This window comes from Capra hircus, chromosome 28 (assembly GCF_001704415.2).
Source record: "Capra hircus breed San Clemente chromosome 28, ASM170441v1, whole genome shotgun sequence".
Classification (NCBI taxonomy): domain Eukaryota; kingdom Metazoa; phylum Chordata; class Mammalia; order Artiodactyla; family Bovidae; genus Capra; species Capra hircus.
The window spans coordinates 36403450-36418609 of record NC_030835.1 but is presented as its reverse complement, the minus strand read 5'-3'; the positions used below and the strand labels follow the sequence as shown (position 1 = coordinate 36418609).

General features: G+C 41.9%; 1 protein-coding gene across 1 annotated transcript in view; it reads right to left on the bottom strand.

Moving 5' to 3' along the window:
• The window catches only part of ERO1B (endoplasmic reticulum oxidoreductase 1 beta), a 61068-nt gene extending 48018 nt beyond the window's left edge, over positions 1-13050 (bottom strand). The window contains exons 1-2 of the mRNA XM_018042459.1: positions 12718-13050; positions 1030-1149 (exon numbers count right to left, since the gene is read on the bottom strand). Coding sequence (XP_017897948.1) covers positions 1030-1149; positions 12718-12819 — 222 coding nt within the window. The 5' untranslated portion in view covers positions 12820-13050. The remainder of the gene's footprint in view (positions 1-1029; positions 1150-12717) is intronic.

The window sequence follows — 15160 nt, the reverse complement described above, 5'->3', positions numbered from 1 at the left end:
CAAATGCAGACAGACATAAATTTAGGACTAGGAATTAGAAGAAGGTTTTCTAACCTGTGTTGTTTGTATGAAAAACGTCTAAAATATTAGAAGAGTTTGCTTAGGCATAGATTTCTTTTTGAAATAAGTTTATGGGATCTGCATCTCTAAAGGGTTTTGTATTGAGGAGATATATCCACCTTTTTGTATATTCTTGGTGCTGATGGGAAAAGGGGACGGGTTCCCAAATCTTTAGGTCTCTACTTTGGTATCTTTCTGTACAACTTAAAACTTCACAAATAGTATATTCTTTAACCCTCAAAGCTATTTAAAAGACTAAGATAACCTATACAGAAAAAGGATTTTAAAAAATCATGCTCAATTTAAAAAATAAACTAAAAATGAAAATTAAAGAAATTATAAACCCAATTGAATACTGAGAGCAAGAGTAGAGGCAAAAAAGTATAACAGCGGCTTTTAACTATTGTTCCGTTGAATCTGTGTTATCGCTACTGCCTTTAAACTACCACTGGCTATTCTGTGAAGGTCTAGAGTGGGCTCTCAGACTTAAGAACCAACGCTGCAGTCTGTTCTGCTTATGTCCTCAGGCTGTTCTATCACTCCTCCAGTGAGCTACCCAACAAATACATTTGTTGGGACTTTGCACCTCTAACACTGATAGCACACAACACTGCCAACCGCACAACTTAAAGCCTGGGTAAGTGTGTCTAGATGACAAAACCTAAGTCCCAAGGGAGGCTGACAAAACAAGTCCCAGGTATTTTCAACATCTTAGAGGAATGAGTCTTTGCGCCTGAAAACCCAAACTGACCAATGAGAAATTCCCCAAACACAGGAAGGGAGTTCAGATTCATAATGTTCAAAAAGACTAACAGGCTTTCACTACAAGAGCTAATACAGTCCAGTGATAAAGGATATACACAGAGTGCTGAGAAGAAAGAAAAGGATTTTCCAAAGAGTTATAAGAGTCACCTCTATAGAGAGCTATAGACAAATCTTCAGGACCGATGGACTCAAGTTATACCACACCTTGTAATAACGAAAATAGTCTCGTTCTTGCAGCTTCTTTATTTTGGGGAAGATTTTGAAGGTGTTGAAGTTATCGATGCTATCAATGTCACACAAGCAGTCATCCAAGACTCCGGTGACCTAGGGGAAAAAACACATATATAATAGAAAAGATGTGAATTAATGTTTCAACTTTAGCAAATCTGTACTATTATGTAATAAGATAAATTATGCCTTCAACTTAGCCAGTATTTGCTGATTAAGACACATAACATTTAAAGCTGTCACGTTTTACAACAGTCAGTTAAATAAAAAAACAACAGAAGGATTACATATACCCATTCGGAAAAAATAAACATTCTTATTCAGTGTTCAAAAGAAAGGTATTGAATACTCTCACCCTTGTCTAACATATACAGAATCCAAACAGTCACTGGAATACTAAGGCAACTACTTCCAAGATTAACCTAGAAATCACAGGCTGTAATAATACTGCCACAGTAACTGTACCTTTCTTTTAGACTCTCATTCATGGAACCCTTTCATAACAGACATGATGCTAAGAGCACTACATATGTTAACACATTTACCCTTTAAATACCTTATGAAATGGCACTATTCTCACTTTACATAAAAGGAAATTAAACTTAGCAAGGTTAAAATAATTTTTTCCAAAGGAGACATAAGACTTAGTCCCAGGTCTATTGTATTTTAAATTAAATGATCTTATCAACTACTCACAGTAATCAAAGAAGAGAAATTAATATTTACAAAGTGAATTCAGAGTCGAAAAATTCCACAAAACATTCTTCGGCTAAATTTAAAAATGGTACTCATTAACATGCACAACTTGGATGAATCTTTATGGAATTATGCTAAATAAAAAAAAAAGTCAAACCCAAAAGATGAGATACTACAAGATTTCATTTATATAACATTTTTGAAATGACAAAAGTTTAAAAATGGAAACCAGACTGCTGGTTGCCAGTGCTTAGGGACTAGAGTAGGGGATGGGAGTTGGAGTAGGGAAGCAAGGAGGTAGGTGTGGCTATAAACGGGCAGAAAGGATCCTTGCAGTGATGACATTTTTCAGTATCCTGACTGCAGTGGTGGACACACAAACTCATACCATGTGATATAAAGGTATAGAACTAATCCACAGATACACAAATGAAACAAGTGAAATGAACATACATGATTACATCAATGTCAGTGCTCTATTTATAATATTACACTATATGCTTACAAAATGTGTGTATGTGCTCAGTCATGTCTGACTTTTTGTGACCCCATGGATCATAGCCCACCAGGCTCCTCTGGTGATTTCCTCTTCAGATTTCCTAGGCAAGAATACTAGAGTAGGATGCCTTTTTCTACTCCAGGGGATATTCCTGACCCAGGGATCAAACCCACATATCTTGCATCTCTTGCATCAGCAGGCAGATTCTTTACCACTGTGCCACCTGGGAAGCCCTTACAAAATGTTACCACTGGGGAAAAACTGGATAAAGGGTAAATGACATTTTATGTATTATTTCTCACAATTGCATGGAACAAACAATTATCGCAATTAAAACTAAAATTTAAAAACAAAAATGGAATTCAGCCTGTTAAAGGTTATTCATGTGATCCACAGGTGTAATATATGCAAAGAATGATTTTAAAAATGGAAACTTTCTAGTTGTTTCTGTCTCATGCTTTTTCCTTGGGAGTGTAAATGTGTCCCATTTACACTCTAGGCCCCTAAATAATAATAGGGGGAAAAAGGAAACAAAATACATACCAAAAAGCTTTTCAGGCTTGAAAAATACTTTACCCAGTAAGGATGAGTGAGTGCTCATTCTTACAAATTTTTCTTAAATTGTTGGATTTTAGTTAGTAAACTGCAACATTTACAAACATATTATTTGTGGTAGGGGTTGGAGTAAGGTATACAAAATTACCATGTACTTATTTCTAACTCTTAAAGACTACTATTAAGACAAAAACTTTGTGTATAACCAAGTTTTTTTAAATAGAAATTAGATAGGAAAAAGAAAAAAAAGGCATCCAAAGTGGAAAGGAAGAAGAAAACTCTATTTGCAGATGATATATACAGAAAATCCTAAAGACTTCATTCACTGAAACAGTTAGAACTAATAAATTCAGCAAGTTCTAGGACACAAAATCAATATATGAAAATAGTGTACAGTGTTTCCATACACTAATAACAAACTATCAGACAAAGAAATTAAGAAATAATTCACTTACAATCAATTACATCAAAAAGAATAAGATAATACCTAGGGAAAAAATAAACCAAGTGGTGAAATACCTATAAACTATAATATACTGATGGAAAATATTGAATAAATAGAAGACTATTCCATTCTCATGGATTAGAAAAATATTGTTAAAATGTCCTTAGTACTCTAAGCAGGATAAAGACTCAATACAGCCCTGTCAAAATTCCAACAGCATTTTTACATAATAGAACAGTCCTAAAGATTTGTATGGAACCATAAAAGACCTAGAATAGTCAAAGCAATCATGAAAAAGAACAAAGATGGGGGCATCATGTGCCCCAATTTCAAACTAGATTACAAACCTATAGTCATCAAAACAGTATGATACTGGCAGAAAAACAAACACAGAAGAACAAAACAGAATAAAAAGCCCAGAAAGAAGCCCATGAATATATGGTCAATTAATATATGACAACAGAGCCAAGAATATAAAATGGGGAAAGGACAGTCTTTTCAACAAACAATGTTGAGGAAACCAGACAGACAGCCACATGCAAAAGAACGAAATTGTACCACTACCTTACAGCATACACATTTGAAATTAACTCAAATGGATCAAAGACTTGAACATAATAAGACCTGATACCATAAAACTACTGGAAGAAAATACAGATTTTAAACTCCTTAACATCAGTCTTGGCGATGACTTCTTGGATTTGATACCAAATTAAAAGGTAACAAAAGTAAAAATTAACAAGTAGGACTATGTCAAACTAAAAAGCTTCTGTAAAGCAAAGCAAAACCACTAACAAAAAGAAAAGACAACCTATGGAAATGAAGAAAATATTTGCAAATCATATCTAACAAGGGGTTAATATCCAAAATATATAAAGAACTCACATAACTCAATAGCAAAAAACAATCTGATTAAAAATTGAGCAGTGAAGGCTTCCCTGGTGACTCAGTGGCAAAGAATCCACCTGCCAGTGCGGGAGGCACTGGTTCAACCCCACTCTAGGAAGATCCCACATGCAAAGGAGCAACGAGGCCCCTGCACCACAACTACTGAACAAAACCGAACACCTTGAGCCCATGCCCTTCAACAAGCAAAGCCACTGCGATGAGAAGCCCAGGCACTGCAACTAGAGAAAAGCCTGAGCAGCAATGAAGACCCAGCAGAGCCAAACATAAATGAATAAGTAAAAGTACTTTTAAATGGGAAAATATTTTTAAGGATCTAAATATTTTTCCAAAGAAGACATATGAATGGCCAACAAGTACACAAAAAGATGCTCAATATCACCAACATCAAGAAAATGAAAATCAAAACTATAATGAGATATCATGTCATACCTGTTAGAATGGCTATTATCAAAAAGACCAGAGTAACAAGTGTTGGTGAGGATGTAGAGAAAAGAAAACCCTTGTGCACTGCTGCTGGACTGTAAATTGGCACAACTATTATGGAGAAGAGTATGGAGGTTACAAAAAAACTTTAAAATAGAACTACCACAAAATCCAGCAATTTCACTTTTTGCTATTCACCGGAAGAAAACAAATATACTAACTTAAAGATATATGTAGCCCCATGTTCATTGCAGTATTATTTACAATAACCAAGTATGGAAGTGACCTAAGTATCAACTGAAGGATGAATAAAGAAGATGTCGGATATATATACAATACAGCCGGTAATGGAAAAATAAAAAAATCTGGCCATTTGGAACATGGATGGAACTTGGGGACATTGTGCTAACTGAAATAAGTCAGAGAAAGATAAATACTATATGATCTCACATTCACATGTAGTCTAAACAGAAAATGACAACAAATCCAAGTTCATAAATACAGAGAAAAAATTGTAAAGGATAACTGATTTTTTTTTTTTTTGCAATAATGAGATCAATGCAAAGAAATAGAGGAAAACAACAGAATGGGAAAGTCTAGAGATCTCTTCAAGAAAATTAGAGATACCAAGGGAACATTTCATGCAAAGATGGGCTTGATAAAGGACAGAAATGGTTTGGACCTACCAGAAGCAGAAGATATTAAGAAGAGGTGGCAAGAATATATGGAAGAACTGTACAAAAAAGATCTTCCGACCCAGATAACCTTGATGATGTGATCACTAATCTAGAGCCAGACATCTTGGAATATGAAGTCAAGTGGGCCTTAGAAAGCATCACTACGAACAAAGCTAGTGGAGGTGATGGAATTCCAGTTGAGCTGTTTCAAATCCTGAAAGATGATGCTGTGAAAGTGCTGCACTCAATATGCCAGCAAATTTGGAAAACTCAGCAGTGGCCACAAGACTGGAAAAGGTCAGTTTTCATTCCAATCCCAAAGAAAGGCAATGCAAAAGAACGCTCAAACTACTGCACAATTGTACTCATCTCACATGCTAGTAAAGTAATGCTCAAAATTCTCCAAGCCAGGCTTCAGCAATATGTGAACCATGAACTCCTTGATGTTCAAGCTGGTTTTAGAAAAGGCAGAGGAACCAGAGATCAAATTGCCAACATCCGCTGGATCATGCAAAAAGCAAGAGTGTTCCAGAAAAACATCTATTTCTGCTATTCATCTATTTTGACTATGCCAAAGCCTTTGACTGTGTGGATCACAAGAAACTGTGGAAAATTCTGAAAGAGATGGGAATACCAGACCACCTAACCTGCCTCTTGAGAAATCTGTATGCAGGTCAGGAAGCAACAGTTAGAACTGGACATGGAACAACAGACTGGTTCCAAATAGAAAAAGGAGTACGTCAAGGCTGTATATTGTCACCCTGCTTATTTAACTTCTATGCAGAGTATATCATGAGAAACGCTGGACTGGAAGAAACACAAGCTGGAATCAAGATTGCCTGGAGAAATATCAATCACCTCAGATATGCAGATGACACCACCCTTATGGCAGAAAGTGAAGAGGAGCTAAAAAGCCTCTTGATGAAAGTGAAAGAGGAGAGTGAAAAAGTTCGCTTAAAGCTCAGCATTCAGAAAACGAAGATCATGGCATCTGGTCCCATCACTTCATGGGAAATAGATGGGAAAACAGTAGAAACAGTGTCAGACTTTATTTTGGGGGCTCCAAAATCACTGCACATGGTGACTGCAGCCATGAAATTAAAAGATGCTTACTCCTTGGAAGGAAAGTTATGACCAACCTAGACAGCATATTCAAAAGCAGAGACATTACTTTGCCAACTAAGGTCCACCTAGTCAAGGCTATGTTTTTTCCTGTGGTCATGTATGGATGTGAGAGTTGGACTGTGAAGAAGGCTGAGCGCCGAAGAATTGATACGTGAACTGTGGTGCTGAAGAAGACTCTTGAGAGTCCCCTGGACTGCAAGGAGATCCAACCAGTCCATTCTGAAGGAGATCAACCCTGGCTATTCTTTGGAAGGAATGATGCTAAAGCTGAAACTCCAATACTTTGGCCACCTCATGCGAAGAGTTGACTCATTGGAAAAGACTCTGATGCTGGGAGGGATTGGGGGCAGGAGGAGAAGGGGACGACAGAGGATGAGATGGCTGGATGGCATCACTGACTTGATGGACGTGAGTCTGAGTGAACTCCGGGAGATGGTGATGGACAGGGAGGCCTGGCATGCTGCGATCATGGGGTCGCAAAGAGTCGGACACAACTGAGCGACTGAACTGAACTGAATGAGGTACAAAGTTCTAATGTTTTATAAAATACTTGTCTTTCTGCTTGTGCAAAATTTCTGTTCATATCTTTTGTTCATTTTTCTATTGGGTTGTCTTTTTCAATGTAGTAATCAATATTGCTTTTTCCCTATTCTATTTTAACCTCTGGAACTCATCATACTAAACCGTCTTATTTTATTCTTCATGTTTCTTAAGCTCTCTATAACATTTACTATTCTGTTACCTTTCTGAGCTTCATTCTGAATAATTTATTTGCACTTTTTTCCATTCATTTACTCCTTTATCCAATATATTTATTGAGGGCCTCACATAAGCCCTGTACTGTCCTAAGTACTGGGGATGTAACATTAGAAGAAATAAAAGAAAAAAAAAGACAAGAATCTCTTCCCTTCAGGTGTTAACATTTTCTTGTGAAGTCGCTCAGTCGTGTCCAACTCTTTGCGAACCCGTGGACTGTACCCTACCAGGCTCCTCTGTCCATGGGATTTTCCAGGCAATAGTACTGGAGTGGATTGCCATTTCCTTCTCCAGGGGATCTTCCCAAACAAGGGATTGAACCCAGTCTCCTGCATTGTAGACAGACACTCTACCGTCTGAGCCACCAGGGAAGCCCCATTTAAACATGGTGATTTTAAATAATACCTGATTATTTGAAAAAAGTCTACGCTTATTACAGACCTATTTCTATAATCTGTATTTCTAAATATCACGTTCATGTTGCCTTTGTGTGTTCTGTGATTTTTGACTATTAGCTTATTTTTCTTGACACTTTATCTTCAAAAATTCTATAGGGCCTGTGTAGACAATGAATTCCTCCAGAGGGGATGGTGATGGTGGTAGTTTAATCACTAAGTCATGTCTGACTCTTTTAAAACCCCATGGACTGTAGACTACCAGGTTCCTCGGTCATGGAATTTCCCAGGTCAGAATACTGGAGTGTGGCCATTTCCTTCTCCAGGGGATCTTCCTGTCCCAGGGATGAACCCATGTCTCCTACATCTCCTGTATTGGCAGGGAGATTCTTTACCATTGAGCTAACAGGGAAGCCCTCCAGAGGGGATGGATATTTGTTTTTACCTGTAAACTCAGAGCACACCAACCTGAGATTGCTACAAACTAAATTTTCCACTTGAAGATTTTCCCAGTACAGGTAGCATGAATTTCCCAGCTCATGGTTACAAATTCTCAAGGCAGTTTTTCCCCCTCTTCCCCTAGCAAGTTTGTTCATTTTCCCCTTACTTGTGGTGGATTTCATTTCCCCTTATATTTAAGATGTAGCTCTTTGGAGCCCAAGCTTATGGTGAGGGCCCCTTTTACTTCCCTCTATTTGGGCAGACATGGGTTTTATTTCTTGTTTACATGACTCCATACAGTTGTAAGAGCAGAAGCTCAAGGTCTTCAGAGTTCAGGGGAAGTCGTCAGGGTAACGGCACTGAAGCAGCACTGAGTCTCAAAATTCTGGCTTTCCATTCTGGGGGTTGGGGGAGGCTTTATATATACTTTGATTTCTTGCCAGCTCAGAAATGCACTTAGAAAAAATTTAAAATCTGAAGCTACTTCTTTATGGGAAGATTAACTTGTTACATCATTTGTATGCACTATGATTTGTTTCTAGTGTTTTATCATACTCAAGGTTGGAAAAAAGTTCATTCAAATAAACTTTTTGGCCAACCCAATACAAAGCACACTTGCATTTCATTTACAAGAACACGGGGTATGTGTTATACAAATGCTTACTTGTGAACAGAAATATCCTTCAAAAAATTAATTCTTCCTTTTATTCTTTACTGGTTTTCTTCCAAGTTAGTGAATGAAAGAGTACAGAAAAAACTGGCTTAGTTCCACCTTTGTATTTTCCTGGGTCTCCCTTTACTTTCTATACCACAAAGAAGCAAGCATACTGAGATGCAACTGTACAGACCAGAAAGATACTCTCCTTCACTTACTTAACCTGTAATATTAATCCTGTAAGCTCTTTGAATGTCAGTTACCTCACTGCATGAAAGATGTGTCAAATGAAATGAGACAATGTATTTTTAAACATGTTACATATTGAAGTATGATGGAATACTATATGAGAAAGTACCACTGGAAACAAAAACCATATGTATTCAATTTTGAGGACTTCTGGCACATGCTACCTTCCAGTGGTCATGTATGATGCGAGTTGGACTGTGAAGAAAGCTGAGCGCCAAAGAATTGATGCTTTTGAACTGTGGTGTTGGAGAAGACTCTTGAGAGTCCCTTGGACTGCAAGGAGATCCAACCAGTCCATCTTAAAAGAGGCCAGTCCTGAGTGTTCATTGGAAGGAATGATGCTAAAGCTGAAGCTCCAGTACTTTGGCCACCTCATGTGAAGAGTTGACTCATTGGAAAAGACTCTGATGCTGGGGGGGATGGGGGCAGGAGGAGAAGGGGACGACAGAGGATGAGATGGCTGGATGGCATCACTGTCGATGGACGTGAGTCTGAGTGAACTCCGGGAGTTGGTGATGGACAGGGAGGCTTGGCATGCTGCAATTCCTGGGGTCGCAGAGTCGGACACGACTGAGTGACTGAACTGAACTGAACCTTGAATATGCACAAATATATGTAGCCCAATTAACTGTTGGGCTACATATATTCATTTGAACATAATGAAATTTAAATCATATATATTCATTTGGATATAATAACATTTAGAGTACACCTGCAATTATAAAACATTAATACAGATTAATTTGTGATAGGAACCTAAAATGAAGCTTCTAAACTGGTGAGAAAGTATACAATTAAAATATACTATCTAAAAAGAAAGAGAAATGAGGGAAAAAAAAATGAACTTTAGAAAAATATCTAAATGTAAACACTACTCAAAAAGAAATAGCCCACTAATAACTAGAAAATAATTTTATCAAAGACAGTTTAGAAAATATACTTTTCATAAGTCTGGTAGATTGCCAGTATATATTTCAAGTATTTCCAAGCGGTGTTGTAAGATAGCTAAAAGGATAACTACATTAGTTACTTGCAAGCCTGGTTTAAAATGCTGATTTCTGGATCACATCCAGATCCATTAAATCAGAATACTTGGTAGTGGGCCCACAGAATGTGCATTTTTAACATCCCACCCTCCCAAACTAAAAGTCTGCCCCTTTTATTTTTATTATTCATTTAGAAAATATTCACACGGGGACAGAAACTAAGTATTCAGGCATTCTGGAGTTCAGAACACCATAGGGTCATGAAAAAAAGTGTCTGAATAAAGTCAGAAAAACATGTTTGCACTGTTACCATCATCAGTTCAGTTCAGTTCAGTCGCTTAGTCGTGTCCAACTCTTTGCGACCCCATGAATCGCAGCACGCCAGGCCTCCCTGTCCATCACCATCTCCCGGAGTTCACTCAAACTCACGTCCATCGAATCGGTGATGCCATCCAGCCATCTCATCCTCTGTCATCCCCTTCTCCTCGTGCCCCCAATCCCTCCCAGCATCAGAGTCTTTTCCAATGAGTCAACTCTTCGCATGAGGTAGCCAAAGTACTGGAGCTTCAGCTTTAGCATCATTCCTTCCAATGAACACTCAGGACTGGCCTCTTTTAGGATGGACTGGTTGGATCTCCTTGCAGTTCAAGGGACTCTCAAGAGTCTTCTCCAATACCACAGTTCAAAAGCATCAATTCTTCGGTGCTCAGCTTTCTTTACAGTCCAACTCTCACATCCATACATGACCACTGGAAAAACCATACCCTTGACTAGACGGACCTTTGTTAGCAAAGTAATATCTCTGCTTTTTAATATGCTGTCTAGGTTGGTCATAACTTTCCTTCCAAGGAGTAAGGGTCTTTTAATTTCATGGCTGCAATCACCATCTGCACTGATTTTGGAGCCCCAAAAAATAAAGTCTGACACTGTTTCTACTGTTTCCCCATCTATTTCCCATGAAGTGATGGGACCAGATGCCATGATCTTCGTTTTCTGAATGTTGAGCTTTAAGCTAATTTTTTCACTCTCCTCTTTCATGAAGAGGCTTTTCAGCTCCTCTTCACTTTCTGCCATAAGGGTGGTGTCATCTGCATATCTGAGGTAATTGATATTTCTCCCAGCAATCTTGGTTCCAGCTTGTGTTTCTTCCAGTCCAGCGTTTCTCATGATGTACTCTGCATAGAAGTTAAATAAGCAGGGTGACAATATACAACCTTGACATACTCCTTTTCCTATTTGGAACCAGTCTGTTGTTCCATGTCCAGTTCTAACCGTTGCTTCCTGACCTGCATTCAGGTTTCTCAAGAGGCAGGTTAGGTGGTCTGGTATTCCCATCTCTTTCAGAATTTTCCACAGTTTCTTGTGATCCACACAGTCAAAGGCTTTGGCATAGTCAATAAAGCAGAAATAGATCTCTGTTTTTCTGGAACTCTCTTGCTTTTTGCATGATCCAGCGGATGTTGGCAATTTGATCTCTGGTTCCTCTGCCTTTTCTAAAACCAGCTTGAACATCTGGAAGTTCACAGTTCATGTATTGCTGAAGCCTGGCTTGGAGAATTTTGAGCATTACTTTACTAGCATGTGAGATGAGTGCAATGGTGCAGTAGTTTGAGCATTCTTTGGCACTGCCTTTCTTTGGGATTACCGTCATGCTGTTGCTGCTAAGTCACTTCAGTCATGTCCGACTCTGTGCGATCCCATAGATGGCAGCCTACCAGGCTCCCCTGTCCCTGGGATTCTCCAGGCAAGAACACTGGAGTGGGTTGCCATTTCCTTCTCCAGTGCACGAAAGTGAAAAGTGAACGGGAAGTCGCTCAGTCGTGTCCGACTCTTAGCGACCCCATGGACTGCAGCCTACCAGGCTCCTCAGTCCATGGGAGTTTCCAGGCAAGAGTTACCTTCAATTTGACTTAACCATCAGCACTAATTGCTTCAAACCATGTCTCCCCTCATCGTCCCGCCACATGAGACACCTTTTCTTGTTTTGTTTTTTTTTTTTTAGCTCTTAGCAGTTTTGCCACTCTGTAGCAGGTGCAGACTAGACAGCACCTGGCAGAAGCCTATTCAAATTCTACTGTATAAAAAAAGAAGCCTTTATTAAGGCAAAAGACCCTGGGAAGCTATTGAGAGCCAGCGTATTGAGAACCCTTCTGTAAGCTACGCCTCACAAAGAACCCCCAAACTCTAATTTATCGGCCATCACTCACCGCTGAGGGAGCCACAAGGTCAGACACGGCCCCCTCCCCTCGTACTTGAGCTCACCTGGCGGCGCCACTCAGCCGACGGAGTACAAGCTGGGTAAAAATACAACAGTCCTGAGTAAGAGGAGAGGTGAGGCACTCTCTAGTCCAAAAGTCAAGGAAGTTCAGACTTGTCCCCCTTGCGATCGACTTGGCTTCTGCAGGGCCGCTGGGTCTGTCACCTACTCCCCACCTCCCCCCTCCCCCCCAATCCCCTGAGTTCCCGGAGGGCTTCCCCTTTTCTCTGCGTGCTTTCGTCCCAGAACAGCTGCAGAGGTTTTCATCCCTGTCCCATCTCCCGCCACACTCGGAGCCGCTGAAACATCAGAAAGATAAAAATGAAAACACCTCAGGGGACCGTCACCATCTTCCTCTTTTTCCTGCCATCACCCCGTGTCGCCACCCCTCACACCACAAGCGGCTCGCAGGCGTTTCCTGGGCTCGATGATCGGGGCTTCAGCCCCTCGGCTTTTCCGCTCCTCGGCTTTTCCGCTCGTCAGAAACCTCCCGGGGCTCCCTCCCCGGCCCGCCCGCGCCTCAGTCGCGGCCCGGTCGCCGCCTCCACCGCCGCCGTTCGGCCGGGGGTCCCCACACCGCCATCATTCCGGCTCACCTGGGCCTCGACGACGCTCGGGAGGAAGCTCAGGGTGATGAGAAGCTGCACCGCGGCAGCTGCCCCCTGCCCTGCGCCGGCCCGCCGGACCCCCGGGCTCATGCTGACCTCTCCCCCCGCCGCGGCCGGCCGGGCCCCTCGGGGCCGGGAAACGGCGGGCGGCCCGGGCGACGACCCAAGAGGACGGTTCCCGGCGGCCGAGAGACTCCAGGGTCAGAGGTCTGCACGCCGGTCCAGAGGCGAAGGACGCTCTCCCCGCCGCCCGGCAGCTGTGAGTGAGGTTGACGAGTCGAGCGCCCCCACTTCATCCCCCAGGCGGCCCCGCCCCCGGCTTCCCCTGCGCCCGGCCACGCCCCCCCCTCCGAGCGCGAGGCCTTGTGGGAGTTGTGGTCCAGTGCGGCCCGGGGGGGCGCCGGCGGCCGGAAGGCGGGGCCGGCGGAGGGGGTAACTGGAGAGTTACAGCTGCGGAGACTGCTCCGCCTCTCCGGAGCCTGAGCTCCACTGCGGCCAATGACGCGGGACCACGCGGGCCTTCAAAACAAGAGGCGGTGCTGGCGGGTGGAAAGGAACGCCCGCCCTTCCCGCTGACCGCCGGCCGCGCCCCCTCGCCTGGCAGTTGCTCATGGAAACCCGGCCGGGGCCCCTCCCTCTGTCGTCGTCCCCTGACACCCGCACCGCCACGAGGCTACAGGATTCGCCCGCGATCTAGGCAAACGAGAAACAAGGGCTCTTCGACTTTCAGTGTCTGGCGCTTTCTTTGGCTCATCCGCTTTTCTGTAGCCTCCCATCTATCGCCCGCGCCTAGATGAGCCACCTGAGACGAGCGGAGTTGGCTTGGGCTCCTCCTTCTCACACGCCCCAGATGTGGATGTGGTCCTCTGCCAGGTCAAGCTCTGACTCCCTGGCCATGCTCTGACTCCTGTGTTGACCCATACAAACATAATGCACGCTAAAGGATGGGAACAAACCCAGGTTTATATAAAATCCGGCAATGGGGTTGAACTGGGAGTGATAACTGGGTTCAGCTCCCACCTCTAAGACATTCTAGTTGGTTATGTGACTTTAGACAAGTTGCTTAACCTCTCTGAACCTCCGTTTGTCTGTCTCTAAAGTAAATACACGCATATCCACTTCAAACACTGTTCTAGGATTGCATAAGATTTCATACATAAAGGGCTTAGTATGGTCCTAGGACAAAAGAAATGCTCAATAAATAGCTGCTATTAGTTTTATTAATAGTCTTGATTTCTGGTAAACTAGTAAGGCATCACCTTAAGGTGACCTTGTAGTAACATTGTAGTGTGTAGGTTTCCCATCACTTTTATAACAAATTGCCACAGATTTAGTGACTTACAACAAATTTATCATCTTACAGTTCTGGAGATGAGTTCAATTAAGATCAGCAGGGCTACATTCTTTCCAGAGGCTTTCTCTAGGGGAAAATATGTTTCCTTGCCTTTTCATTGGAAGGACTGATGCTGAAGCTGAAGTTCCAATCTTTGGCCACCTTTTTAGAAGAGCCAACTCATTGGAAAAGACTCTGATACTGGGAAAGATTGAGGGCAGGAGGAGAAGGAGGAGACGGAGGATGAGATGGTTGGATGGTATCATTGACTCAATGGACGTGAGTGAGCAAACTCTGAGAAACAGCGAAGGACAGGGAAGCCTGGCATGCTGAAGCCCACAGGTCTCAAGGAGTCGGACACGACTGAGTGACTGAGCAACAACAGAACGGCCACCTACATTCCTTAGCTCATAAGCATGCATCACGCAGTCAGATTTCACGCCCTCTGCTTCTGTTGTCACATGCTTTCTCTTTCTAACCCTAATTCGGTGCCTCTGTCTTTTAAAGGACCCTTGCAATTACTTCGGGCCCACCAGATAGTCCAAAATAATCTTCCCAACTCAAAATCCTTAACATAATCACATTTGCAAAGTCCTTTTTGCCACATAGGGTAACATACTTAACAGGACCTGGGAACTAGGGTGTGAGCATGTTTTGGGGGGGGCATTAATCAGCCTTCACATAGTGCTTTATATCATATGAAGCACTTTCTTTTTTTTTTTTTTTTTAGTTTTTTATTTTTTTAATTTTAAAATCTTTAATTCTTACATGCGTTCCCAAACATGAACCCCCCTCCCACCTCCCTCCCCATAACATCTCTCTGGGTCATCCCCATGCACCAGCCCCAAGCATGCTGTATCCTGCGTCAGACATAGACTGGCGATTCAATTCTTGCATGATAGTATACATGTTAGAATGCCATTCTCCCAAATCATCCCACCCTCTCCCTCTCCCTCTGAGTCCAAAAGTCCGTTATACACATCTGTGTCTTTTTTGCTGTCTTGCATACAGGGTCGTCATTGCCATCTTTCTAAATTCCATATATATGTGTTAGTATACTGTATTGGTGTTTTTCTTTCTGGCTTACTTCACTCTGTA